At 40.5% G+C, this 26,578-nt stretch overlaps 1 protein-coding gene across 4 annotated transcripts in view; it reads right to left on the bottom strand.

The window, feature by feature from the left end:
• The window catches only part of dip2a (disco-interacting protein 2 homolog A), a 287,322-nt gene that overhangs the window by 71,810 nt on the left and 188,934 nt on the right, over window positions 1–26,578 (bottom strand). For all 4 annotated transcript variants that reach the window (XM_061880114.1, XM_061880115.1, XM_061880116.1 and 1 more), the window contains 5 exons: window positions 19,547–19,666; window positions 7,744–7,941; window positions 7,588–7,679; window positions 5,634–5,744; window positions 117–240 (listed from right to left, as the gene is read on the bottom strand). In XM_061880114.1, coding sequence (XP_061736098.1) covers window positions 117–240; window positions 5,634–5,744; window positions 7,588–7,679; window positions 7,744–7,941; window positions 19,547–19,666 — 645 coding nt within the window. The remainder of the gene's footprint in view (window positions 1–116; window positions 241–5,633; window positions 5,745–7,587; window positions 7,680–7,743; window positions 7,942–19,546; window positions 19,667–26,578) is intronic.

Below are 26,578 nucleotides of genomic sequence, written 5' to 3'. Positions count from 1 at the left end.
GATTTGCAAATCATTGAATTCTGTTTATATTTACATCTAACACAATTTCCCAACTCATATGGGAACAGGGTTTGTAGTTCTGAAAAGTACAAAAAATAATAACTGGCTTTATGTACCTTTAAATGTGGCTACCTCCCCGGTTTGTGCTTTGGGTAAACCTTTCTGACAAGCATCGGTGGTAAGAGCCAGCGTCACCCCACAGCTGCCAAGCAGAAAGCCGATTTGTTGACTTCCAGCATCCTGAAAAATGAAAAAAAAATCAAAATATTGGTTTTAAAGGAATGTCAGGAATATGAATAAAAAAAAACATGGACAAAGCAGAGCGGCGTTTGCTAATTAGTAATAACATTATCACCAAAGGAATAAACGCTTGATTTGACTATTTCATTGTCTGTGCACTTAAGCTGGGAGCTGTGCTCATGCTGACAAAATCAAGGGGTACAAAAATGACAGAATAGAAGTCAGGGAATATATATGTGATGTAGCGGGGAGACAGACAGGAACCCATTACCCACAAAAATATGACAGCTAAATGAGTCTGAGGAACAGTGGGCATTTTAAGTAACAAATGGACAGAAATAACAATCCTTTCATTTCAATCTCATGTGTTATGGAGCTGCAAAAGTGCGTGCTTATAAAAGGTGAGCAAGTACAAGCATTAATATTCAGCTCATACGAGGTGGGATTGGCTTTATTCATTGGGCGGATGCTCAGGAGACTCCAATGCATCATCATGCTCCTGATGAAACATTTGCCTGTGCTGCAATAATGACACCAATAAGGACAATAAAGATGTTCTTACAGACAGATATTCAAGGATACTGCCTTCCGTCCAAATGCAGCTGGGGTAGGCTTGCATTTAAATTTTTATTCTACACATTTTTGCAACATTGGAAATCATTAGTAAAATGGAGGCTTCTCACAGGATGAGATCCGGTACCTTCCAGACACGGTGTAGTACAGAATATGATTCATTAGTATCGCGGTACTACACTAATACCGGTATACCGTACAACCGTAACGCACAGAATAAAACGTTTGGTGGTCAAAATGAGACGAAGAAGGAGTGGCATAAATCACGTCTTTCTGTGGCAGCGTCGGAGAAAGTTGTACATGTAAAACAAATTACGGTGAGTTTAAGGATCGCTGGAATAAGTAGGACAAAACAAAATACTCTCATCAGTGAAGCGTGTATAACATAAACGGTGGGATTCCTAACAATTAGGAAGGTTTGTGTCATGTTTAGATAATATATTGAAACAAAAAATTGTTTTTTTTCTTCATCTTTTGTATTGTATTGTACCATATGTCCCGGCAAGAAATCTGCGTTCAAAAGACTCTGGCTTATTAGTGATTCCTAGAGCCCAAAAAAGTCTGCGGGCTATAGAGCGTTTTCCGTTCGGGCTCCAGTACTCTGGAATGCCCTCCCGGTAACAGTTCGAGATGCTACCTCAGTAGAAGCATTTAAGTCTCACCTTAAAACTCATCTGTATACTCTAGCCTTTAAATAGACCTCCTTTTTAGACCAGTTGATCTGCCGCTTCTTTTCTTTCTCCTATGTCCCCCCCTCCCTTGTGGAGGGGGTCCGGTCCGATGACCATTGATGAAGTACTGGCTGTCCAGAGTCGGGACCCAGGATGGACCGCTCGCCTGTATCGGTTGGGGACATCTCTACGCTGCTGATCCGCCTCCGCTTGAGATGGTTTCCTGTGGACGGGACTCTCGCTGCTGTCTTGGATCCGCTTGAACTGAACTCTCGCGGCTGTGTTGGAGCCACTATGGATTGAACTTTCACAGTATCATGTTAGACCCGCTCGACATCCATTGCTTTCGGTCCCCTAGAGGGGGGGGTTGCCCACATCTGAGGTCCTCTCCAAGGTTTCTCATAGTCAGCATTGTCACTGGCGTCCCACTGGATGTGAATTCTCCCTGCCCACTGGGTGTGAGTTTTCCTTGCCCTTTTGTGGGTTCTTCCGAGGATGTCGTAGTCGTAATGATTTGTGCAGTCCTTTGAGACATTTGTGATTTGGGGCTATATAAATAAAGATTGATTGATTGATTGATCTTTTTACATTTTCACACATCTTTGAAGGAGGTGCAGGGAGCCACTAAGGCGGGGTTAAAGAGCCACATGCCTATCAGGGGTCGGCAACCCACAATGTTGAGCCATATTGGACCAAAAATACAAAAAAAGTCTGTCTGGAGCCGCAAAAAATTAAAAGCCTTATATAATGAAGGCAACACATGATGGAAGTGTGTAAAATAGCTTTGATAGCCTACTATCAAAACCTACTATCAAAATCTACTTTTGACAGAAATGTTGCATTTTAATTTTTATTTTTCACATTTTCGCAACAATGGAAATCATTAGTAAAATGGAGGCTTCTCACAGGATGAAACAACTTCTACACCGGTTGGCGGACCGGTACCTTCCAGACACGGTATATTACCGAATATGATTCATTAGTATCGCGGTACTATACTAATACCGGTATACTGTACAACCATAACGCACAGAATAAAACGTTTGGTGGTCAAAATGAGACGAAGAAGGAATGGCATAAATCACGTCTTTCTGTGGCAGCGTCGGAGAAAGTTGTACATGCAAAACAAACTACGGTGACTTCAAAGATCGCTGGAATAAGTACGACAAAACAAAATACTCTCATCAGTGAAGCGTGTATAACACAAACGGTGGGATTCCTAACAATTAGGAAGGTTTGTGTCATGTTTAGATAATATATTGAAACAAAAAATTGTTTTTTTTCTTCATCTTTTGTATTGTATTGTACCATATGTCCCGGCAAGAAATCTGCGTTCAAAAGACTCTGGCTTATTAGTGATTCCTAAAGCCCCCAAAAAAGTCTGCGGGCTATAGAGCGTTTTCCGTTCGGGCTCCAGTACTCTGGAATGCCCTCCCGGTAACAGTTCGAGATGCTACCTCAGTAGAAGCATTTAAGTCTCACCTTAAAACTCATCTGTATACTCTAGCCTTTAAATAGACCTCCTTTTTAGACCAGTTGATCTGCCACTTCTTTTCTTCCTCCTATGTCCCCCCCCTCCCTTGTGGAGGGGGTCCGGTCCGATGACCATGGATGAAGTACTGGCTGTCCAGAGTCGGGACCCAGGATGGACCGCTCGCCTGTATCGGTTGGGGACATCTCTACGCTGCTGATCCGCCTCCGCTTGGGATGGTTTCCCGTGGACGGGACTCTCGCTGCTGTCTTGGATCCGCTTGAACTGAACTCTCGCGGCTGTGTTGGAGCCACTATGGATTGAACTTTCACAGTATCATGTTAGACCCGCTCGACATCCATTGCTTTCGGTCCCCTAGAGGCGGTGGGGGGTTGCCCACATCTGAGGTCCTCTCCAAGATTTCTCATAGTCAGCATTGTCACTGGCGTCCCACTGGATGTGAATTCTCCCTGCCCACTGGGTGTGAGTTTTCCTTGCCCTTTTGTGGGTTCTTCCGAGGATGTCGTAGTCGTAATGATTTGTGCAGTCCTTTGAGACATTTGTGATTTGGGGCTATATAAATAAACATTGATTGATTGATTGATCTTTTTACATTTTCACACATCTTTGAAGGAGGTGCAGGGAGCCACTAAGGCGGGGTTAAAGAGCCACATGCCTATCAGGGGTCGGCAACCCACAATGTTGAGCCATATTGGACCAAAAATACAAAAAAAAAAATCTGTCTGGAGCCGCAAAAAATTAAAAGCCTTATATAATGAAGGCAACACATGATGTAAGTGTGTAAAATAGCTTTGATAGCCTACTATCAAAACCTACTATCAAAATCTACTTTTGACAGAAATGTTGCATTTTAATTTTTATTTTTCACATTTTCGCAACAATGGAAATCATTAGTAAAATGGAGGCTTCTCACAGGATGAAACAACTTCTATACCGGTTGGCGGACCGGTACCTTTCAGACACAGTATAGTACAGAATATGATTCATTAGTATCGCGGTACTATACTAATACCGGTATACTGTACAACCATAATGCACAGAATAAAACGTTTGGTGGTCAAAATGAGACGAAGAAGGAGTGGCATAAATCACGTCTTTCTGTGGCAGCGTCGGAGAAAGTTGTACATGTAAACAAACTACGGTGACTTCAAAGATCGCTGAAATTAGTAGGACAAAACAGAGATTGCCAAATAGTCTCATCAGTGAAGCTACCGAGGATGTCGTAGAGGTTTGTGTTGTGGTTTGTGCAGCCCTTTGAGACACTAGTGATTTAGGGCTATATAAGTAAAAATTTATTGATTGATTGATTGATAAAAGGTGGGATTCCTAACAATTAGGAAGGTTTGCGTCATGTTTAGAAAATATATCAAAACAAAAAAAAAAATGTTCTTGATCTTTTTACATTTTCACACATCTTTGAAGGAAGTCCAGGGAACCACTAGAGCGACGTTTAAGAGCCACATGCGGCTCTAGAGCCGCGGGTTGCTGACCCCGGGCCTATCCTAAACGGAGATATGCAATGGCCACTGTAACTTTTAATCCCAGTTTTCCGAGACTCTGTATTTAGTTAGCGCAGGCAGCATGAAGCAGGGCTTTTATTGTGAAGATAGGAAATGTGCAGTCGGCCTTTAGAGTTTTGATGGAAGGGACGGCGCGAGAGTCTGTTGAAATAAAAAGTGTTTCTCGCCTTCCTCTCTGTCATTTTTTCATAATAATGAACTGGCAGCAGCCAGCGTCATCTCACAAGACCCTCGGGTGCCGTGAATGTCAATCAAGCAAGCTACGGAATTTGCCGCCAATGTTTTTCTTGTAAAGTGTATGGAAGCTGGATGAATTAGATGCCAAAAACCAACCACTTTCATGTGGTATTGTACAGAAAGGACAACTTTTTTTCTCCTCCATTTGAAAATGTGGGCGTTATCATCATTACTGTCTGATTCCAATCAATGCAAGTCATCAGAATCAGGTAATACACCAACTTATATTCTTGTCTTGGTGAAAGAAAGACATCTATATGTGTTACACATGCTTGTATTATCATTAAACACATTTAACTTGTTTACAAAAATGTCTCTTTCATACATAAATAAATATAAATGATATATATAAATGAGGTAGATCCCCTCGAGTTGGTCAATTGAAAAGTAGCTCGCCTGCAGAAAAAGTGTGGGCACCCCTGATCTACGGCATAAACAACAAAACGAACAACAAGGCATGAAACAGATGATGGAGGTCGTGAAGGAGGTGCAGCGTGGGTGGGGTGCGTGCGAGTGTGAAGATCCCAGAATGAAGACAAGAAAAAGAGTGACTTAAGTAGCCGTGATCATTAGTGAAAACAGGTGTGAGGCTGAGAACAAGGACGTGACATGACAGGTGAAAACTACTGAGTTGGCATGGAGACGAAAACCAACCAGGAAGTGCCAAGACAGAACTAAAATGTCCAAAAAACTAAATATAACCTGACCAAAACCAAAACTTGCAGGTGTGACACTCAAACCTGTTGCTTTTGTAAATAAATAAAGCAACAACCGGCAATTAAAATTGAACCTCCTTAGCAGAACGACTTTACTGTCGACCAATAACATTAATTTGTGCATTTAATGGTTAAATGCCAAACAGAGGTCAGTTTTGCTCATTTCGCCTCCCGCCCCATTTACCTTCTTGGTCAGCGGCACTTCAATGGGGACGGGCACCAGTTCTGCCAGCAGACAACCATAGAAAGCAACCATGAACATGACTGGGTCGTTGTTGGGGAACACGAGCGCTACCTGCAAATATAGAGAAGCACTGTCATTGCTTGATGGGACACAGTTATGATGTTCAGTTTGTTGTCAGCTAAAGATAGAGATATGGCAAAGTTGAGTTTATTTCGAACATGAACACACTTAAAGCATAATACGTCACACAATTTCATACCATTTCACTTTACATCATGTCCGAAAAGGAGTACGTAGAAGCAAAGCTTATTTACTCCTACCCTTTCCCACTTCAGAGTGCTTGAAAATATACCAACCCTGTTTCCATATGAGTTGGGAAATTGTGTTAGATGTAAATATAAACAGAATACAATGATTTGCAAATCCTTTTCAAGCCATATTTAGTTGAATATGCTACAAAGACAACATATTTGATGTTCAAATTCATAAACTTTTTTTTTTTTTTGCAAATAATCATTAACTTAGAATTTCATGGCTGCAACATGTGCCAAAGTAGTTGGGAAAGGGCATGTTCACCACTGTGTTACATCACCTTTTCTTTTAACAACACTCAATAAACGTTTGGGAACTGAGGAAACTAATTGTTGAAACTTTGAAAGTGGAATTCTTTCCCATTCTTGTTTTATGTAGAGCTTCAGTCGTTCAACAGTCCGGGGTCTCTGCTGTCGTATTTTACGCTTCATAATGCGCCACACATTTTCCATGGGAGACAAATCTATACTGCAGGAAAGTACGCGCACTCTTTTTTTACGAGACCACGCTGTTGTAACACGTGGCTTGGCATTGTTTTGCATAAATAAGCAGGGGCGTCCATGAAAATCAGGGCGCTTAGATGGCAGCATAGGTTGTTCTAAAACCTGTATGTACCTTTCAGGATTAATGGTGCCTTCACAGATGTGTAAGTTACCCATGTCTTGGACACTAATGCACCCCCATACCATCACAGATGCTGGCTTTTCAACTTTGCGTCGATAACAGTCTGGATGTGTCGCTTCCCCTTTGGTCCGGATGACACAATGTCGAATATTTCCAAAAACCATTTGAAATGTGGACTCGTCAGACCACAGAACACTTTTCCACTTTGCATCAGTCCATCTTACATGATCTCGGGCCCAGAGAAGCTGGCGGCGTTTCTGGATGTTGTTGATAAATGGCTTTCACTTTGCATAGTAGAGCTTTAACTTGCACTTACAGATGTAGAGACAAACTGTATTTAGTGACAGTGGTTTTCTGAAGTGTTCCTGAGCCCATGTGGTGATATCCTTTAGAGATTGATGTCGGTTTTTGATACAGTGCCGTCTGAGGTATCGAAGGTCACTGTCATTCAATGTTGGTTTCCGGCCATGCCGCTTACGTGGAGTGATTTCTCCAGATTCTCTGAACCTTTTGATGATATTATGGAGCGTAGATGTTGAAATCCCTAAATTTCTTGCAATTGCACTTTGAGAAAGGTTGTTCTTAAACTGTTTGACTATTTGCTCACGCAGTTGTGGACAAAGGGGTGTACCTCGCCCTATTTTTTCTTGTGAAAAACTGAGCATTTTTCTGGGAAGCTGTTTTTATACCCAATCATGGCACCCACCTGTTCCCAATTAGCCTGCACACCTGTGGGATGTTCCAAATAAGTGTTTGATGAGGATTCCTCAACTTTATCAGTATTTATTGCCACCTTTCCCAACTTCTTCGTCACGTGTTGCTGGCATCAAATTCTAAAGTTATTATTATTTACAAGAAATTCAACTGAATATGGGCTGAAAATGATTTGCAAATCATTGTATTCTGTTTATATTTACATCTAACACAATTTCCCAACTCATATGGAAACGGGGTTTGTATTTATAATTTGCAATATTGAAGGTGCAAGAGAATCTGCCCAATATGTACCCTGACTTACCCTATCTCCAGGCATAAGCAAGGGCTCATTTCTACTGCTAAGCTTGTTGAGAAGTGTATAGGCCAGTTTCTGACAGCGGGTCCATAGTTTACCTGCAACGGCAAAGCATAATACGACACCTGGGATGTCAAAAAGTCATGACCTCACGACACTTACCGTAGGTGAGAGTGTAGACGGGCTTGCCAGCGTTATCAAGTGCAGTCAGACAGGGGCTCTTTGGCTGGGTGGTGCCCCATCTTTGTAAAGCGGCCGTCAAGGAGCCAGGCCAGTTATGGACCACCCCGAGATGTCCCCCGTCAAGGGGACACATCTGCGGGCCTTCTGGCTTAGGCTGGTTCGGATCTGGTTGCCGGACTAAATTCAAACAGAAAGTGTGCAAAACAGATGTTAGTTCGTATGTAACTATCTATGTTGGACTAACATAGTACACAACACAAAAGCAGTGAAGTTGACATGTGTAATCAGTAAATAAAAACAGAATACAATGATTTGCAAATACTTTGTATTCAATTGAATGAGCTGCAAAGACAAGATATTTAAAGGCCTACTGAAATGAGATGTTCTTATTTAAACGGGGATAGCAGCTCCATTCTATGTGTCATACTTCATCATTTCGCCATAATTTTGCTGAAAGGATTTAGTAGAGAACATCGACGATAAAGTTCCCAACTTTTGGTCGCTGATAAAAAAGCCTTGCCTGTACCGGAAGTAGCAGACGATGTGCACGTGACTTCACGGGTTGTGGAGCTCCTCACATCTGAACATTGTTTACATTCATGGCCACCAGTAGCTAGAGCGATTCCGACCGAAAAAGCGACGATTTTCCCATTAATTTGAGCAAGGATGAAAGATTTGTGGATGAGGATAGTGAGAGTGAAAGACTAGAAAAACTAAAAAAAAAAAAATTAAAAGACAGGGCAGTGGGAGCGATTCAGATGTTATTAGACACATTTACTAGGAAAATTATGGAAAATCCCTTATCTGCTTATTGTGTTTCTAGTTTTGTAGCGAGATTATTCTGTCGTACCAGAAAGTCGGAAGGGTGTGGTCACGGGTGTGGTGACCGCCAGTGTCTCTGAGGGAAGCCACGGAGGAAGCAAAAGAGTCGCAGCTGCCTCTTTTTACGAGAGGAATGACGCAAGCTCCGCTCATGTCTACGTTAAGAGCCGACTTATTACCACAATTTCCCCATTAATTTGAGCGAGGATGAAAGATTCGTGGAGGATAGTGAGAGTGAAGGACTAGAAAAAAAAAAGACTATAAGGCAGTGGGAATGATTCAGATGTTATTAGACACATTTACTAGGATAATAATGGACAATCCCTTATCTGCTTATTGTGTTACTAGTTTTGTAGTGAGATTATACTGTCGTACCAGAAAGTCAGAAGGGTGTGGTCACGGGTGTGGTGACCGCCAGTGTCTCTGAGGGAAGCCACGGAGGAAGCAAAAGAGTCGCGGCTGCCTCTTTTTACGCGAGGAATGACGCAAGCTCCGCTCATGTCTACGTTAAGAGCCGACTTATTACCACAATTTCCCCATTAATTTGAGCGAGGATGAAAGATTCGTGGATGAGGATAGTGAGAGTGAAGGACTAGGAAAAAAAAATAAGACAAGGGCAGTGGGAGGAAAATCCCAAATCTGCTTATTGTCTTACTAGTGTTTTAGTGAGATTATATAGTCGTAACTGAAAGTCAGAGGGGTGTGGCAACGGGTGTGGTGACCGCTAGTGTCTCTGAGGGAAGCCACGGAGGAAGCAAAAGAGTCGCAGCTGCCTCTTTTTACGCGAGGAATGACGCAAGCTCCGCTCATGTCTACGTTAAGAGCCGACTTATTACCACAATTTCCCCATTAATTTGAGCGAGGATGAAAGATTCGTGGATGAGGATAGTGAGAGTGAAGGACTAGGAAAAAAAAAAATAAGACGAGGGCAGTGGGAGGAAAATCCCAAATCTGCTTATTGTCTTACTAGTGTTTTAGTGGAATTATTTAGTCGTAACTGAAAGTCAGAGGGGTGTGGCAACGGGTGTGGTGACCGCCAGTGTCTCTGAGGGAAGCCATGGAGGAAGCAAAAGAGTCGCAGCTGCCTCTTTTTACGCAAGGAATGACGCAAGCTCCGCTCATGTCTACGTTAAGAGCCGACTTATTACCACAATTTCCCCATTAATTTGAGCGAGGATGAAAGATTCGTGGATGAGGATAGTGAGAGTGAAGGACTAGGAAAAAAAAAAGACGAGGGCAGTGGGAGGAAAATCCCAAATCTGCTTATTGTCTTACTAGTGTTTTAGTGAGATTATATAGTCGTAACTGAAAGTCAGAGGGGTGTGGCAAAGGGTGTGGTGACCGCCAGTGTCTCTGAGGGAAGCCACGGAGGAAGAAAAAGAGTCGCAGCTGCCTCTTTTTACGAGAGGAATGACGCAAGCTCCGCTCATGTCTACGTTAAGAGCCGACTTATTACCACAATTTCCCCATTAATTTGAGCGAGGATGAAAGATTCTTGGATGAGGATAGTGAGGGTGAAGGACTAGGAAAAAAAAAATAAGACGAGGGTAGTGGGAGGAAAATCCCAAATCTGCTTATTGTCTTACTAGTGTTTTAGTGAGATTATATAGCCGGAACTAAAAGTCAGAGGGGTGTGGCAATGGGTGTGGTGACCGCCAGTGTCTCCGAGGGAAGCCACGTTTCTCGACGAGGCGAAGCGAAGGCAACCGGTCGGGCCGGGCTGAGCTTTTTTTCCCCCTCCTCGACGGTGGAAGCATCCCATGTTTGGGGGCGGCCGGTCGGAGGAGGCAGGAGAGTTGCAGCTGCCTCTTTGACAGGTGCACGAGGAACGACGCAAGCTCCGCTCATGTCTACGGTAAGAGCCGACTTATTACCATAATTTTGGTTGACATGTGGTAGAGAACCATATTCGCTTAACCGCTCTTTCCCATATTAAAGCTTCACCGTCATCTTTAGGGAATGTAAACAAGGAAACACCGGCTGTGTTTGTGTTGCTAAAGGCGGCCGCAATACACCGCTTCCCACCTACAGCTTTCTTCTTTGACGTCTCCATTATTAATTGAACAAATTGCTAAAAGATTCAGCAACACAGATGTCCAGAATACTGTGTAATTATGCGATTAAAGCAGACGATTTATAGCCGGGATCAGGCTGGAAGAAAATGTCCGCTACAATCCGAGAAGTCACGCGCACGCGTCATCATACCGACGTTTTCAACAGGATACTTCGCGGGAAATTTAAAATTGCAATTTAGTAAACTAAAAAGGCCGTATTGGCATGTGTTGCAATGTTAATATTTCATCATTGATATATACACCCAAATAAGTTTTTCAACTTTAAATCAATTACTTAATAAATGACCAAGTCGAGGTGATCTACCTCATATACACACACATATATATATATATATATATACATATATATATATATATATATACATATATATGTATATATATGTATACATATATATATATATATATACATATATATATATATATATATACATATATATATATATATACATATATATATATATATACATATATATATATATATATACATATATATATATATATATACATATATATATATATATATATATATATATATATATATATATATATATATATATATATATATATATACATATACAGTATATGATTTAGAGTTATTTATTTTGCCGTTTTTGTTGACATGTTGAAGGTGTTTTAATGAATATACATGCATGTTTAACATATAGATTTCTATCTTTCATGAAGACAAGAATATAAGTTGGTGTATTACCTGATTCTGATGACTTGCATTGATTGGAATCAGACAATATAGTGCTGATAATGTCCACGTTTTCAAATGGAGGAGAAAAAAAGTTCCTCTTTTCTGTCTAATACCACATGAAAGTCGTTGGTTTTTGGCATCTTATTTGTCCAGCTTCCATATTGGTTTTTATACACTTTACAAGAAATACATTGGCGGCAAACTCCGTAGCTTGCTAGCTTGTTTGCGCTGGCTTTCGGAGACTCTTATTTTGTTAGCGCAGGCGCGATGGAGCGGTACTTTTATTGTGAAGACAGGAACTGTGCGATCAGTCTTTAGGCTTTTGACGGGAAGTACGGTTGAAATAAAAAGTGCCTTTTTTCCTTTACACTTTTGATTGATTGAGGCTTTTATTAGTAGATTGCACAGTACAGTACATATTCCGCACAATTGACCACTAAATGGTAACACCCCAATAAGTTCTTCAACTTTTTTAGGTCGGATTCGACGTATGATGGTCACGTGACCACATGGTTTTGTTTGATTGGTCCAACGTCACCAGTGACTGCATTTGATTGGTGAAAAGCAGGCATGCGTAGATCCTACTTTGAATGCGTGTCTGACAAAATCAAAACAAACAAAGCGTGCATTAATAGATCGATAAAAAAAAACAAAGTAGCGAGTAACGAGCTGATTGTAGATAAATGGAGCGGAGTAAAAGTAGCATTTCTTCTCTATAAATATACTCAAGTAAAAGTAAAAGTATGTTGCATTAAAACTACTCTTAGAAGTACAATTTATCCCAAAAGTTATTTAAGTAGATGTAACGGAGTAAATGTAGCGCGTTATTACCCACCTCTGTTTATACATGATTTATTTATACTATTAAACAAACTAAGAACAAAGGAACTTGCACAAGGGCACTATAGACAAAAACCAACAGAACTAGCATGTGTAGCGAGTAACGAGCTGATTGTAGATAAATGGAGCGAAATAAAAGCAGCGTTTCTTCTCTATAAATATACTCAAGTAAAAGTAAAAGTATGTTGCATAAAAACTACTATTAGAAGTACAATTTATCCCAAAAGTTACTCAAGTAGATGTTACTACCCACCTCTGTTTATACGTGATTTATTTATACTATAAAACAAACTAAGAACAAAGGAACTTGCACAAGGGCACTATAGACAAAAAACAAAAGACCTAGCATGTGTAGCGAGTAAGGAGCTGATTGTAGATAAATGGAGCGGAGTAAAAGTAGTGTTTCTTCTCTATAAATATACTCAAGAAAAAGTATGTTGCATAAAAACTACTATTAGAAGTACAATTTATCCCAAAAGTTACTCAAGTAGATGTAACGGAGTGAACAGAACTAGCATGTGTAGCGAGTAACGAGCTGATTGTAGATAAATGGAGCGGAGTAAAAGTAGCGTTTCTTCTCTATAAATATACTCAAGTAAAAGTAAAAGTATGTTGCATAAAAACTACTATTAGAAGTACAATTTATCCCAAAAGTTATTTAAGTAGATGTAACGGAGTAAATGTAGCGCGTTACTACCCACCTCTGTTCATACATGATTTATTTATACTATAAAACAAACTAAGAACAAAGGAACTTGCACAAGGGCACTATAGACAAAAAACAACAGAACTAGCATGTGAGCTAGAAAAAAACAAAAGACGCTAGCATGTGAGCTTGGGGAATACACAAACGAATAGCATGGAAGCTAACAAATATCAAAAGGTATTTAACACAAGCGGGGATAGCGACGTCACCTATTGCTAGAAAAGCAAATTAGACTGCCTGCACTGGTTTAAATGTAACTTAGATATTGGGTGTCACTATGTAAAGCGCTTTGAGTCACTTGAGAAAAGCGCTATATAAATATAATTAACTAAAAAAAAAAATGAACTAACCTATTGCTAGAAAAGCAAATTAGACTGCGAGGACGAATGACAAAAAAGGACAGGCTTAAATAGAGATGGATAATCACAGAGCAGGTGCGCGTGACAAACAAAAGAAAAGGCAGGTGACACTAATGAGTAACTATGGCACCGGAAACAAACAGGGAGTGCCACCAGGAACTAGGGAAGACAAAAACCAAACAGGACGTGATACAAAAACAGAACAAAACCAGAATATGCACTGATCCAAGTAGCGGATCATGACAATTTAAACAACGTGCCAACTTCATTTGTTTTGAGGTTTGTATTTTTCGGACTATAAGTCGCAGAAAAAAAAACATAGCAATGTCGTCAACTTTGTATAACTTCTGCCATCGTAACTTTTCTCCACATAAATATTCTCCTTCAAAGTCCAAGTTGTTGGAGTGAGTCTGCCGGACAAAACACTTCCACCATAAAAAGGTTTCTCTGCATACACACCGCAGAGACCTCAGCTCTACAGTTACCTGCTGAGGTGTCACTAATCCTGCTGTGTTTTCATTCGCCCACTATTTATCCAGCCCGGCTAAGGTACCACCCAAAAGCCACGATGGGCTGCTGAGGAATGGAGGAATTCCTACCAGAGGGGGAAAAAAAAAAGGGCTGGTCCACAATGTGTGTCTGTGTTTCTTTGGCTTAGCTTGCCTGCAACACTCCCTGAGCACACCTGGTGGTCTCTCCTCCATACAGGAGACAAAAAAAAATCGCAACAATTGCTGATCTTAAATTTGTAAGACGTGGGTGGGACTCTGAAGAGCGCTGACGTCAGACGAGGAGGGGAAAAAAATGTTATATTTATACAAACCCCGTTTCCATATGAGTTGGGAAATTGTGTTAGATGTAAATATAAACAGAACACAATGATTTGCAAATCCTTTTCAACCCATATTCAGTTGAATATGCTACAAAGACAACATATTTGATGTTCAAAGCCATAAACATTTTTTTTTGTGTGCAAATAATCATTATTTTTAAAATGTGATGCCAGCAAAACGTGACAAAGAAGTTGGGAAAGGTGGCAATGAATACTGATACATATTTGGAACATCCCACAGGTGTGCAGGCTAATTGGGAACAGGTGGGTGCCGTGATTGGGTATAAAAACAGCTTCCCAAAAAATGCTCAGTCTTTCACAAGAAAGGATGGGGCGAGGTACACCCCTTTGTCCACAACTGCGTGAGCAAATAGTCAAACAGTTTAAGAACAACCTTTCTCAAAGTGCAATTGCAAGAAATTTAGGGATTTCAACATCTACGCTCCATAATATCATCAAAAGGTTCAGAGAATCTGGAGAAATCACTCCACGTAAGCAGCATGGCCGGGAACCAACATTGAATGACCGTGACCTTCCATCCCTCAGACGGCACTGTATAAAAATCCAACATCAATCTCTAAAGGATATCACCACATGGGCTCAGGAACACTTCAGAAAACCACTGTCACTAAATACAATTGGTCGCTACATCTGTAAGTGCAAGTTAAAGCTCTACTATGCAAAGCGAAATCCATTTATCAACAACATCCAGAAACGCCGCCGGCTTCTCTGGGCCCGAGATCATCTAAGATGGACTGATGCAAAGTGGAAAAGTGCTCTGTGGTCTGACGAGTCCACATTTGAAATGGTTTTTGGAAATATTCGACATCGTGTTATGCGGACCAAAGGGGAAGCGAACCATCCAGACTGTTATCGACGCAAAGTTCAAAAGCCAGCATGTGTGATTGTATGGGGGTGCATTAGTGCCCAAGGCATGGGTAACTTACACATCTGTGAAGGCACCATTAATACTGAAAGGTACATACAGGTTTTGGAACAACATATGCTGCCATCTAAGCGCCGTATTTTTCATGGACGCCCCTGCTTATTTCAGCAAGACAATGCCAAGCCACATTCAGCACGTGTTACAACAGAGTGGCTTTGTAAAAAAAGACCTACCTGCAGTCCAGACCTGTCTCCCATGTAAAATGTGTGGCGCATTATGAAGCGTAAAATACGACAGCGGAGACCCCGGACTGTTGAAGGACTGAAGCTCTACATAAAACAAGAATGGGAAAGAATTCCACTTTCAAAGCTTCAACAATTAGTTTCCTCAGTTCCCAAACGTTTATTGAGTGTTGTTAAAAGAAAAGGTGATGTAACACAGTGGTGAACATGCCCTTTCCTAACTACTTTGGCACATGTTGCAGCCATGAAATTCTAAGTTAATTACTATTCGCAAGAAAAAAAAAAAGTTTTTGAGTTTGAACATCAAATATCTTGTTTTTGTAGCATATTCAACTGAATATGGGTTGAAAAGGATTTGCAAATCATTGTATTCTGTTTATATTTACATCTAACACAATTTCCCAACTCATATGGAAACGGGGTTTGTATATATATAGAGCATGAGTGTCAAACTCTGGCCCGCCGTGTAATTTAATTTGGCCCTTGAGGCAATATCAATTTAGCATTAGAGCTGGCCCGCCGCTGTTATACAGCGTCGGTGCCGCTGTAACACTGCATTCACCGCTAATACTCATACTTGCCTAATTTTCCCGATAAGACTCCCGAAGTTCAGTGACCCTCCCGAAAATCTCCCGGGGCAACCATTTTCCCGAATTTTTACCGATTTCCACCTGGACAACTATATTGGGGGCGTGCATTTAAGGCACTGCCTTTAGCGTTCTCTACAACCTGTCATCACGTCCGCTTTTCCTCCATACTAACAGCGTGGCTTTTACACACACACACACACACACACACAAGTGAATGCAACGCATACTTGGTCAACAGCCATACAGGTCACCCTGAGGGTGGCTGTATAAACAACTTTAGCACTGTTACAAATATGCGCCACACTGTGAACCCACACTAAACAAGAATGACAAACACATTTCGGGTGAACATCCGCACCGTAACACAACAGAACAAATACCCAGAACCCCTTGCCGCACTAACTCTTCCGGGAAACTTCCAGCAAACTGACCAATAATTAACGTTTTATTTGTGCCTTTTCTCTTGCTACTTCAAGGCTTGAATGTTTGGTTCATTCATTATTGTTATTTTATTTTCAAATGTATTATTAGCATGTGGAAAAAATTTGATACTTACCTCAGAAGATTGCAAATAGAAAAAAAGGCATAGAATTTTTATTTAAATTTTATTTGATATGCCATTGATATTTTTGTAATCATTATTATTATTATTATTATTATTTGAACCTGGATTTTGCATGTAACTAAAGTTATATAAGCCTTGCTTGTTCGATATTTAATGCAAAACTTGTTTGGGTCCCTATTAAAAGGTTCATTTGTTCAACCTTGGCCCGCGGCTTTGTTCCGTTTAAAATTTTGTCCCACTCTGTATTTGAGTTTGACACCCCTGACATAGAGGCAAGGACATGTCTAGCGAGAGAATCTCTTCCTGCGATACTACCTGTTGTGTGTCAGTATGCATGTAACACCGCCTCTTACCTCCATACACACCTGGTCTGCCAGGGAATAAGAAGACATAGCAAGAGGGATTACAGTTGCCAATTTGGCGGGTACAAAGACTTGTCCAGATGCAAGGACTGTAACGGTAAATGGATCTATAAATCAAATTTTCCATATGGTTTGTTACTGACGTGTACGGAATTCCCACACGGTACACAAATCCCTGAAAGTGAAAAACGAGAAAGAGTTTGTATTTTACTCCAGAGACCTAGATATGAAGGACACCTCCACAAGACCGTACAGCCTCGCCTTGGACTAGTGGTAGTCCTGAGTTGCAATGTAACAAACCCAAAAATTTATAATAAAAAAATAAAAGGAAAAACAAAGCAAAAAAAGCATAAAACTTTAGAAAAAATGACGAGATGTTAATACTAATAATAACAAAAGTATGTGTCTTTGATTATATTTATGAAGCTTTCTGCACATGTGCATACTAAATGGTCAATAATGAGAATTTAGACAATTAAGTAATCTAGACCAAGGTATCCAAACCACTTCCCGCGGGACAAAGTGTGGCCTGCCGGCGTCTTCAATTTGGCCCGCGAGACATTATTAGTTTAATTTTAAAAAAATCTGTCCCGCGTGATGTTTTCAAATAAATTTTACATATCTAACAAACTTAATGCTGCAACTTTGCTGCATTTATATGGAAAGCATAAGTATTTCAGATCAGTGACCCAAAAAAGTTCTTTGAAGTAAACAAAGAACATTTTCTACTGCTTGTCCCCTTCCGAGTCGCGGGGGTGCTGGAGCCTATCACAGCTACACCCTGGACAAGTCGCCACCTCATCGCAGGGCCAAAGCACACAGACACACTTATGTATAGGCTGTATATCTACATACATATATTTATATATCTACATACATATATACACACATATTTATATCTCTACATACATATATACACAAATATTTATATCTCTACATACATATATACACAAATATTTATATATCTACATACATATATACACAAATATTTATATATCTACATACATATATACACAAATATTTATATATCTACATACATATATACACAAATATTTATATATCTACATATATATATACACAAATATTTATATATCTACATACATATATACGGCCCTGCGATGAGGTGGCGACTTGTCCAGGGTGTACCCTGCCTTCCGCCCGATTGTAGCTGAGATAGGGCGCCAGCGTCCCCCCGCCACCCCGAAAGGGAAAAGGCGGTAAAAATGGATGGAGGGATGGATACATATATATACAAATACTTATATATCTACATACATCTATATATATATGTATATATAGATATATACATGTACATATACATGAATATATATACATATACGTACATGTATATATACATATATATGTATATATACATGTATATCTCAATATATTTATATATACATGTATATATATATATATATATATATATATATATATATATATATATATATATATATAAATAATGGTTGGATTCATGTATATATATATATATATATATATACATATATATGTATATATAGATATATACATGAATATATATACATATACATACATGTATATCTCAATATATTTATATATACATGTATATATATGCATATATATATATGCATATATATATATACATGTGTGTATATATATATATATATATAAAATGGATGGACACATGTATATACATACATATATATTTGTCTATGTATATACATACATGTATAAACACAGACATATACATATATATATTAAAGAGATATACATATATATCTATACATACATATACATATATAGATATACATATATATTGTAGAGGTTGCCCTCTAGTGGGTTCCTCGGACCACCGCACGCCGCCACGAGAGCCTGGATCAGGGGTACAACACTGTTTTATTTTCATAAAACAGTGCAAGTGTTTTGCTTTCCAGCAAACTGTCTTTTCCGAGTCTCTATCCGTCTCTCTTTGGCTCCTTCTTCAGCTCCAACAATGTGTCTCGCTCCGGCTGCTGCTAGTAAAGGCGACAGGTGATTAGATAACAAGGCCCACCTGGGCAATCTACTCACCTGTCGCTGTCTTCAAGGCCGGTACTGGCACAACCCCTTCCGCGGCAGGCCCGCAGGCAATGCCCCCTTCCACATATATATATATCTATACATACATATATATAAATAAATATATGTACTGTATATATGTGTTAGGGATTTAACAGTAAACGGTATGATAAATTGCGGTAAAATTCCGGATGCAAGTAATACTGTTTAATTTTTTATTATAATAAATAAATAAATGAAAAAGTCTTTTGTTAATGCATTTTAGGTGACATTGCTCACTTCCTGGAAGCGTAGCAGCAACGGCCTCTCCGGTTTGCAATGGTGGAAAACAACTCAAGGACTTCACTCTTGAGATTTTGCCCTCCTAGTAAACGGACAAAATCTGAAGTCTGGACGTATTTTGGATTCGTAAAGCGTGCTGAGGCTAAAATAATTGAGGATAGTCAGCCTATTACCAGAAAATGCAGGAAAAAAGCACTTCAAACATGACGAGCTGACATCCTCAACACTACACCGAGTGCAAGGTAAGTCAATGGAATGGAAAGTTGTTTATGCCTTCCGCCTGAGTGCAGCTGGGATAGGCTCCTGCGACCCCGAGAGGGACAAGCGGTAGAAAATGGGCGGACGGCTGCATGTGTTACTGCCACCCTAAATGACTTACAGAAGTCAGAACGAGCTGAAACTTATGGTTGATCATTCTGGAAGCCCGAAAAAATCAAGTGAATAAAATTGAGTGCTTGACAACATGACTTCCGGACGAGCTTACCATCCAAAAGCTCTTCAAAGTCGTCGACAAAGAACTCTCGCAAGGGCGGCCGCTTGGGCCTTTTCAGAGTGTTGAGCAGCTGCTGGATTTTGGAGGAGACACGGCTGTTGACTGGAACACCTACACAATGAGATGGGGAAAGGATGAGATGAGGAGGAACAGGACGTAAAAAAAAAACCAAGCGTGGATGGCAAGCAAATGCTAAAAAAAAATCCGGCAGCGGAAGAGGACGTGAAGGATAAATAAAACGGGCATGCAGGCAAGTTCATTGTGAAGAGAATGAGGAAAAGGAATGAAAGACCGCATAAAAGAAAACAGAGGAGGTCTGCATTTTGTTTAAGTGCAAGTGCAAAAACTGAAATCTAAGTAAGATGAAATATCTCAAATAAGTGTGATATTTGCTTATTTTCTGTCTGATAAGATAATTAGATGGATAGTACTTTAATGATTCCTTCAGGAAAATTAAAATGAATGTATATAATTACAAACCCCGTTTCCATAAGAGTTGGGAAATTGTGTTAGATGTAAATATAAACAGAATACAATGATTTGCAAATCCTATCCAACCCATATTCAGTTGAATATGCTACAAAGACAACATATTTGATGTTCAAACTGATAAACATTTTTGCAAATAATCATTAACTTTAGAATTTGATGCCAGCAACACGTGACAAAGAAGTTGGGAAAGGTGGCAATAAATACTGATAAAGTTGAGGAATGCTCATCAAACACTTATTTGGAACATCCCACAGGTGTGCAGGCTAATTGGGAACAGGTGGGTGCCATGATTGGGTATAAAAACAGCTTCCCCAAAAAATGCTCAGTCTTTCACAAGAAAGGATGGGGCGAGGTACACCCCTTTGTCCACAACTGTGTGAGCAAATAGTCAAACAGTTTAAGAACAACGTTTCTCAAAGTGACATTGCAAGAAATTTAGGGATTTCAACATCTACGCTCCATAATATCATCAAAAGGTTCAGAGAATCTGGAGAAATCACTCCACATAAGCGGCATGGCCGGAAACCAACATTGAATGACCGTGACCTTCCATACCTCAGACCGCACTGTATCAAAAACCAACATCAATCTCTAAAGGACATCACCACATGGGCTCAGGAAAACTTCAAAAAACCACTGTCACTTAATACAGTTTGTCTCTACATCTGTAAGTGCAAGTTAAAGCTCTAATATGCAAAGCGAAAGCCTTATATCAACAACATCCAGAAACGCCGCTCTACATAAAACAAGATTTTGGGTCAGAGAACTCTCTGATAACCCTTCTGGGATGACAAATAACGGTACTGAGGGTACTGCTGCCTAGCAACAAAGATGTCTGCTCAGAAGCATGCAGTGTCTCATTAGCTGTGTGTGTTACTCACTCACTGGCCTCAACTAAAACAATGTTGAGAGAACGCATAAAAAAAAAAAGGTCCTTCCACAGCTATGAATAGATTGAAATGTAAGATTTCACCATGAAGTATATAAAGAGTACATAAATAATGGAGTCATGAAAGCCCCTTTCCTATCAAGCATTGCAAAAGGGTCTGGTATTTTTAGCATGCGTTTGTTAGTTCTGTATATTTGTCACGAACGTGAGTAGAATGTGTTTCCTTTAAAAAGGGTTTTGTTTGCAACCTTTACGTGAATACTAAGAGGTCGCAAACTTTCCCTTGTGTTTTAACCCTTGTGTAATGTTCATATTGTTGTTACTCAGCTAGCGTTTGTGGGTCTGATGGACCCGTTGTGGCTTTTAAGGCCTCACAATTAAACACTGTCATGTTCAAATACTGAAGAGATGTTTACCTTATCCCAATAAACATCTGTTCGGTATTTTAACATAAAAGTTTATTATTGTGAGGCGCTCGCTAAAAGCCACAAAATGCAATGGGTGAGTAGATGGCCCAGGTGGGCATTGTTATCTAATCACCTGTCGCCTTTACTAGCAGCATTTTAACACTTTTATGTTAAAATATTGAACAGATGTTTACCTTATCCCAATAAACATCTGTTCAGTATTTTAACATAAACGTGTTTGATTGTGAAGCACTAAAAGCCACAAAATGCAACGGGTGAGTAGATGGCCCAGGTGGGCCTTGTTATCTAATCACCTGTCGCCTTTACTAGCAGCATTTTAACAATTTTATGTTAAAATACTGAACAGATGTTTACCTTATCCCAATAAACATCTCTTCAGTATTTTAGCACAAACGTGTTTGATTGTGAGGCGCTAAAAGCAACAAAATGCAACGGGTGAGTAGATGGCCCAGGTGGGCCTTGTTATCTAATCACCTGTCGCCTTTACTAGCAGCATTTTAACACTTTTATATTAAAATACTGAACAGATGTTTACCTTGTACCAATAAACATCTGTTCGGTATTTTAACATAAAAGTTTTTGATTGTGAGGTATTAAATGCCACAAAATGCAACGGGTGAGTAGATGGCCCAGGTGGGCCTTGTTATCTAATCACCTGTCGCCTTTACTAGCAGCATTTTAACACTTTTATGTTAAAATACTGAACAGATGTTTACCTTATCCCAATAAACATCTGTTCAGTATTTTTACATAAACGTGTTTGATTGTGAAGCACTAAAAGCCACAAAATGCAACGGGGGAGTAGATGGCCCAGGTGGGCTTTGATATCTAATCACCTGTCGCCTTTACTAGCAGCATTTAACACTTTATTGTTAAAATACTGAACAGATGTTTACCTTATCCTAATAAACATCTGTTCAGTATTTTAACATAAAAGTTTTTGATTGTGAGGCATTAAATGCCACAAAATGCAACGGGCGAGTAGATGGCCCAGGTGGGCCTTGTTATCTAATCACCTGTCGCCTTTACTAGCAGCATTTTAACACGTTTATGTTAAAATACTGAACAGCTGTTTACCTTATCCTAATAAACATCTGTTCAGTATCTTAACATAAAAGTTTTTGATTGTGAGGCTTTAAAAGCCACAAAATGCAACGGGTGAGTAGATGGCCCAGGTGGGCCTTGTTATCTAATCACCTGTCACCTTTACTAGCAGCATTTTAACACTTTTATGTTAAAATACTAAACAGATGTTTATTGGGATAAGCTAAACATCTGTTCAGTATTTTAACAAAAAAGTGTTAAAATGCTGCTTATCCCAATAAACATCTGTTTAATATTTTAACATGTGTTAAATTGTGAGGCATTAAAAGCCACAAAATCCAACGGGTGAGTAGATGGCCCAGGTGGGCCTTGTTATCTAATCACTTGTCACCTTTACTAGCAGCATTTTAACACTTTTATGTTAAAATACTGAACATATGTTTACCTTATCCTAATAAACATCTGTTCAGTATTTTAACAAAAAAGTGTTAAAATGCTGCATATCCCAATAAACATCTGTTTAATATTTTAACATGTGTTAAATTGTGAGGCATTAAAAGCCACAAAATCCAACGGGTGAGTAGATGGCCCAGGTGGGCCTTGTTATCTAATCACCTGTCGCCTTTACTAGGAGCATTTTAACACTTTTATGTTAAAATACTAAACAGACGTTTATTGGGATAAGCTAAACATCTGTTCAGTATTTTAACAAAAAAGTGTTAAAATGCTGCTTATCCCAATAAACATCTGTTTAGTATTTTAACATAAAAGTGTTAAATTATGAGGCATTAAAAGCCACAAAATCCAACGGGTGAGTAGATGGCCCAGGTGGGCCTTGTTATCTAATCACCTGTCGCCTTCACTAGCAGCATTTTAACACTTTTATGTTAAAATACTGAACAAATGTTTACCTTTTCCCAAAAAACATCTGTTCGGTATGTTAACATAAGTGCTTGATTGTGAAGCATTAAAAGCCACAAGCGGCCGAAATGAGTTTCCTCTGCCGGGTGTCAAGTTTCTCCCTTAGAGATAGGGTGAGAAGCTGCGTCATCCAGGAGAACCTCAAAGTAAAGCCGCTGCTCCTCCACATGGAGAGGAGCCAGATGAGGTGGTTCGGGCATCTGGTCAGGATGCCACCCGAACGCCTCCCTAGGGAGGTGTTTAGGGCACGTCCAACCGGTAGGAGGCCACGGGGAAGACCCAGGATAGGTTGGGAAGACTATGTCTCCCGGCTGGCCTGGGAACGCCTCGGGATCCCCCGGGAAGAGCTAGACGAAGTGGCTGGGGAGAGGGAAGTCTGGGCTTCCCTGCTTAGGCTGCTGCCCCCGCGACCCGACCTCGGATAAGCGGAAGAAGATGGATGGATGGATGTATATGCTGTTGTGTTCCTATGACATCATGCTATTTGTGAATCGCACTGATCTGGATTGGAGTATTTGGAGTAAACGTGGGATTTATTAGCTATTTAGAAAACCTCCTGTCTGATTTGGTACAGAGTTGGGGAGGGGCGCGCTTCAGACCTTCCAGCCACAGGAGACCGAGGCCACAGCTGCTGCACACAGATTTGCCTGATGCCTTTCTCTATAATAAGACTGCCTCAGACAGCCTGGCGCACACATGTGAGGTGCAGTGCGGGAACTGATGGTCCAATTAGACACAGATGACAACATCCCAGTGCCTTGAGTCCCATTCACTGAAGAGCCTTGATTTATTAACACTGCAGAGCACATGAGAACTGTGCCAGTATGGACACAACCGTGTCATGTTGACTTGTAATACCACAGGAAAACAAATACGCAGTACATCATATGGTTGGGCATTATATCGATATACTCAATATATCGCACTTTTGTCTGTGCGATATAGAAAATGACTATATCGTGATATTGGAGTATACGTTCTCACGCAGTTGCTTTTAGCTGCAGGCTCGCCTCGCACTTTCTTGTCCCTCCTCGTCACACATGTACACGCCCTTGCAGAGCAGAGAGGTATCACCATGGGTAACGATAGCTGTGATGCTAGCGGAGCCGTGCGAGTGGTAATACGAGAGAAAGTGTCAAGACTAGGACTATGGTGTGGATTGTTTTCCCGAGGACATGACATCTTTTAATTTTAACACTCAAAAGTACTATAAAAACAAAAACTCGCACAAAAGCAGAACTCCATCCACCCATCCATCATCTTCCGCTTATGCGAGGTCGGGTCGCGGGGGCAGCAGCCTAAGCAGGGAAGCCCAGACTTCCCTCTCTCCAGCCACTTCGTCTAGCTCTTCCCGGGGGATCCCGAGGCGTTCCCAGGCCAGCCGGGAGACATAGTCTTCCCAACCTGTCCTGGGTCTTCCCCGTGGCCTCCTACCGGTTGGACGTGCCCTAAACACCTCCCTAGGGAGGCGTTCGGGTGGCATCCTGACCAGATGCCCGAACCACTTCATCTGGCTCCTCTCCATGTGGAGGAGCAGCGGCTTTACTTTGAGTTCCTCCCGGATGGCAGAGCTTCTCACCCTATCTCTAAGGGAGGGACCTGGAAACTCATTTTGGCCGCTTGTACCCGTGATCTTATCAAAAGCAGAACTATGGACATAAAAAAAAAAAAAACTTGCGAACTATGGCATGAATAAAGAAAACTTACTTGGAACAAGAATTAGAGGATGGATCATAAGCATGAGTGACAAGGGTGTATAGAGGGTGATGACGCCAGCCTGACTGCCTGGCAACTGCAGGCTTAAATAGTGATGTGGTGATTGGCAACAGGTGCATGAGTCCAAATGAATCAGGTGCGTGACATGAGGACAGGTGAAAACTAATAGGTTGTCATGGAAACAAAGCAGGGAGTGAAAAAACAGGAACTGACAAAATCCAAAAACCAAACAGAACCTAGTCAAACTAAACATGATCTCTAGGACATGACAGAAAGAAGGTGTTTTACGTCTATGGACGTAAAACAAAACTTGCAAACTAGGGCATGAATAAAGAAAACTTACTGGGAAGAACAATTAGAGCATGGATCATAAGCATGAGTGACAAGGGTGTATAGAGGGTGATGTCGCCAGCCTGACTGCCTGGCAACTGCAGGCTTGAATAGTGATGTGGTGATTGGCAACAGGTGCATGAGTCCAAATGAATCAGGGGCGTGACATGAGGACAGGTGAAAACTAATAGGTTGTCAAGGAAACAAAGCAGGGAGTGAAAAAACAGGAACTGACAAAATCCAAAAACCAAACAGAACCTAGTCAAACTAAACATGATCACCAGGACATGACAGAAAGAAGGTGTTTTATGTCTATGGACGTAAAAAAAAACTTGTAAACTAGGGCATGAATAAAGAAAACTTACTTGGAACAAGAAAAGAGCATGAATCATAAGCATGAGTGACAAGGGTGTATAGAGGGTGATGTCGCCAGCCTGACTGCCTGGCAACTAACTGCAGGCTTAAATAGTGATGTGGTGATTGGCAACGGGTGCATGAGTCCAAATGAATCAGGTGCGTGACATGAGGACGGGTGAAAACTAATACGTTGTCATGGAAACAAAGCAGGGAGTGAAAAAACAGAAACTGACAAAACCCAAAAACCAAACAGAACCTAGTCAAACTAAACATGATCACCAGGACATGTCAGAAAGAAGGTGTTTTATGTCTATGGACGTAAAAAAAAACTTGTAAACTAGGGCATGAATAAAGAAAACTTACTTGGAACAAGAATTAGAGCATGGATCATAAGCATGAATGACAAGGGTGTATAGAGGGTGATGTCGCCAGCCTGACTGCCTGGCAACTGCAGGCTTAAATAGTGATGTGGTGATTGGCAACAGGTGCATGAGTCCAAATGAATCAGGGGCGTGACATGAGGACAGGTGAAAACTAATAGGTTGTCAAGGAAACAAAGCAGGGAGTGAAAAAACAGGAACTGACCAAATCTAAAAACCAAACAGAACCTAGTCAAACTAAACATGATCACCAGGACATGACAGAAAGAAGGTGTTTTATGTCTATGGACGTAAAACAAAACTTGCAAACTATGGCATGAATAAAGAAAACTTACTTGGAACAACAATTAGAGCATGGATCATAAGCATGAGTGACAAGGGTGTATAGAGGGTGATGTCGCCAGCCTGACTGCCTGGCAACTGCAGGCTTAAATAGTGATGTGGTGATTGGCAACAGGTGCATGAG

Source organism: Nerophis ophidion, linkage group LG19 (assembly GCF_033978795.1).
Source record: "Nerophis ophidion isolate RoL-2023_Sa linkage group LG19, RoL_Noph_v1.0, whole genome shotgun sequence".
Classification (NCBI taxonomy): domain Eukaryota; kingdom Metazoa; phylum Chordata; class Actinopteri; order Syngnathiformes; family Syngnathidae; genus Nerophis; species Nerophis ophidion.
The sequence above is the reverse complement of the archived record's forward strand: the minus strand, read 5'-3'. Positions and strand labels throughout refer to the sequence as shown.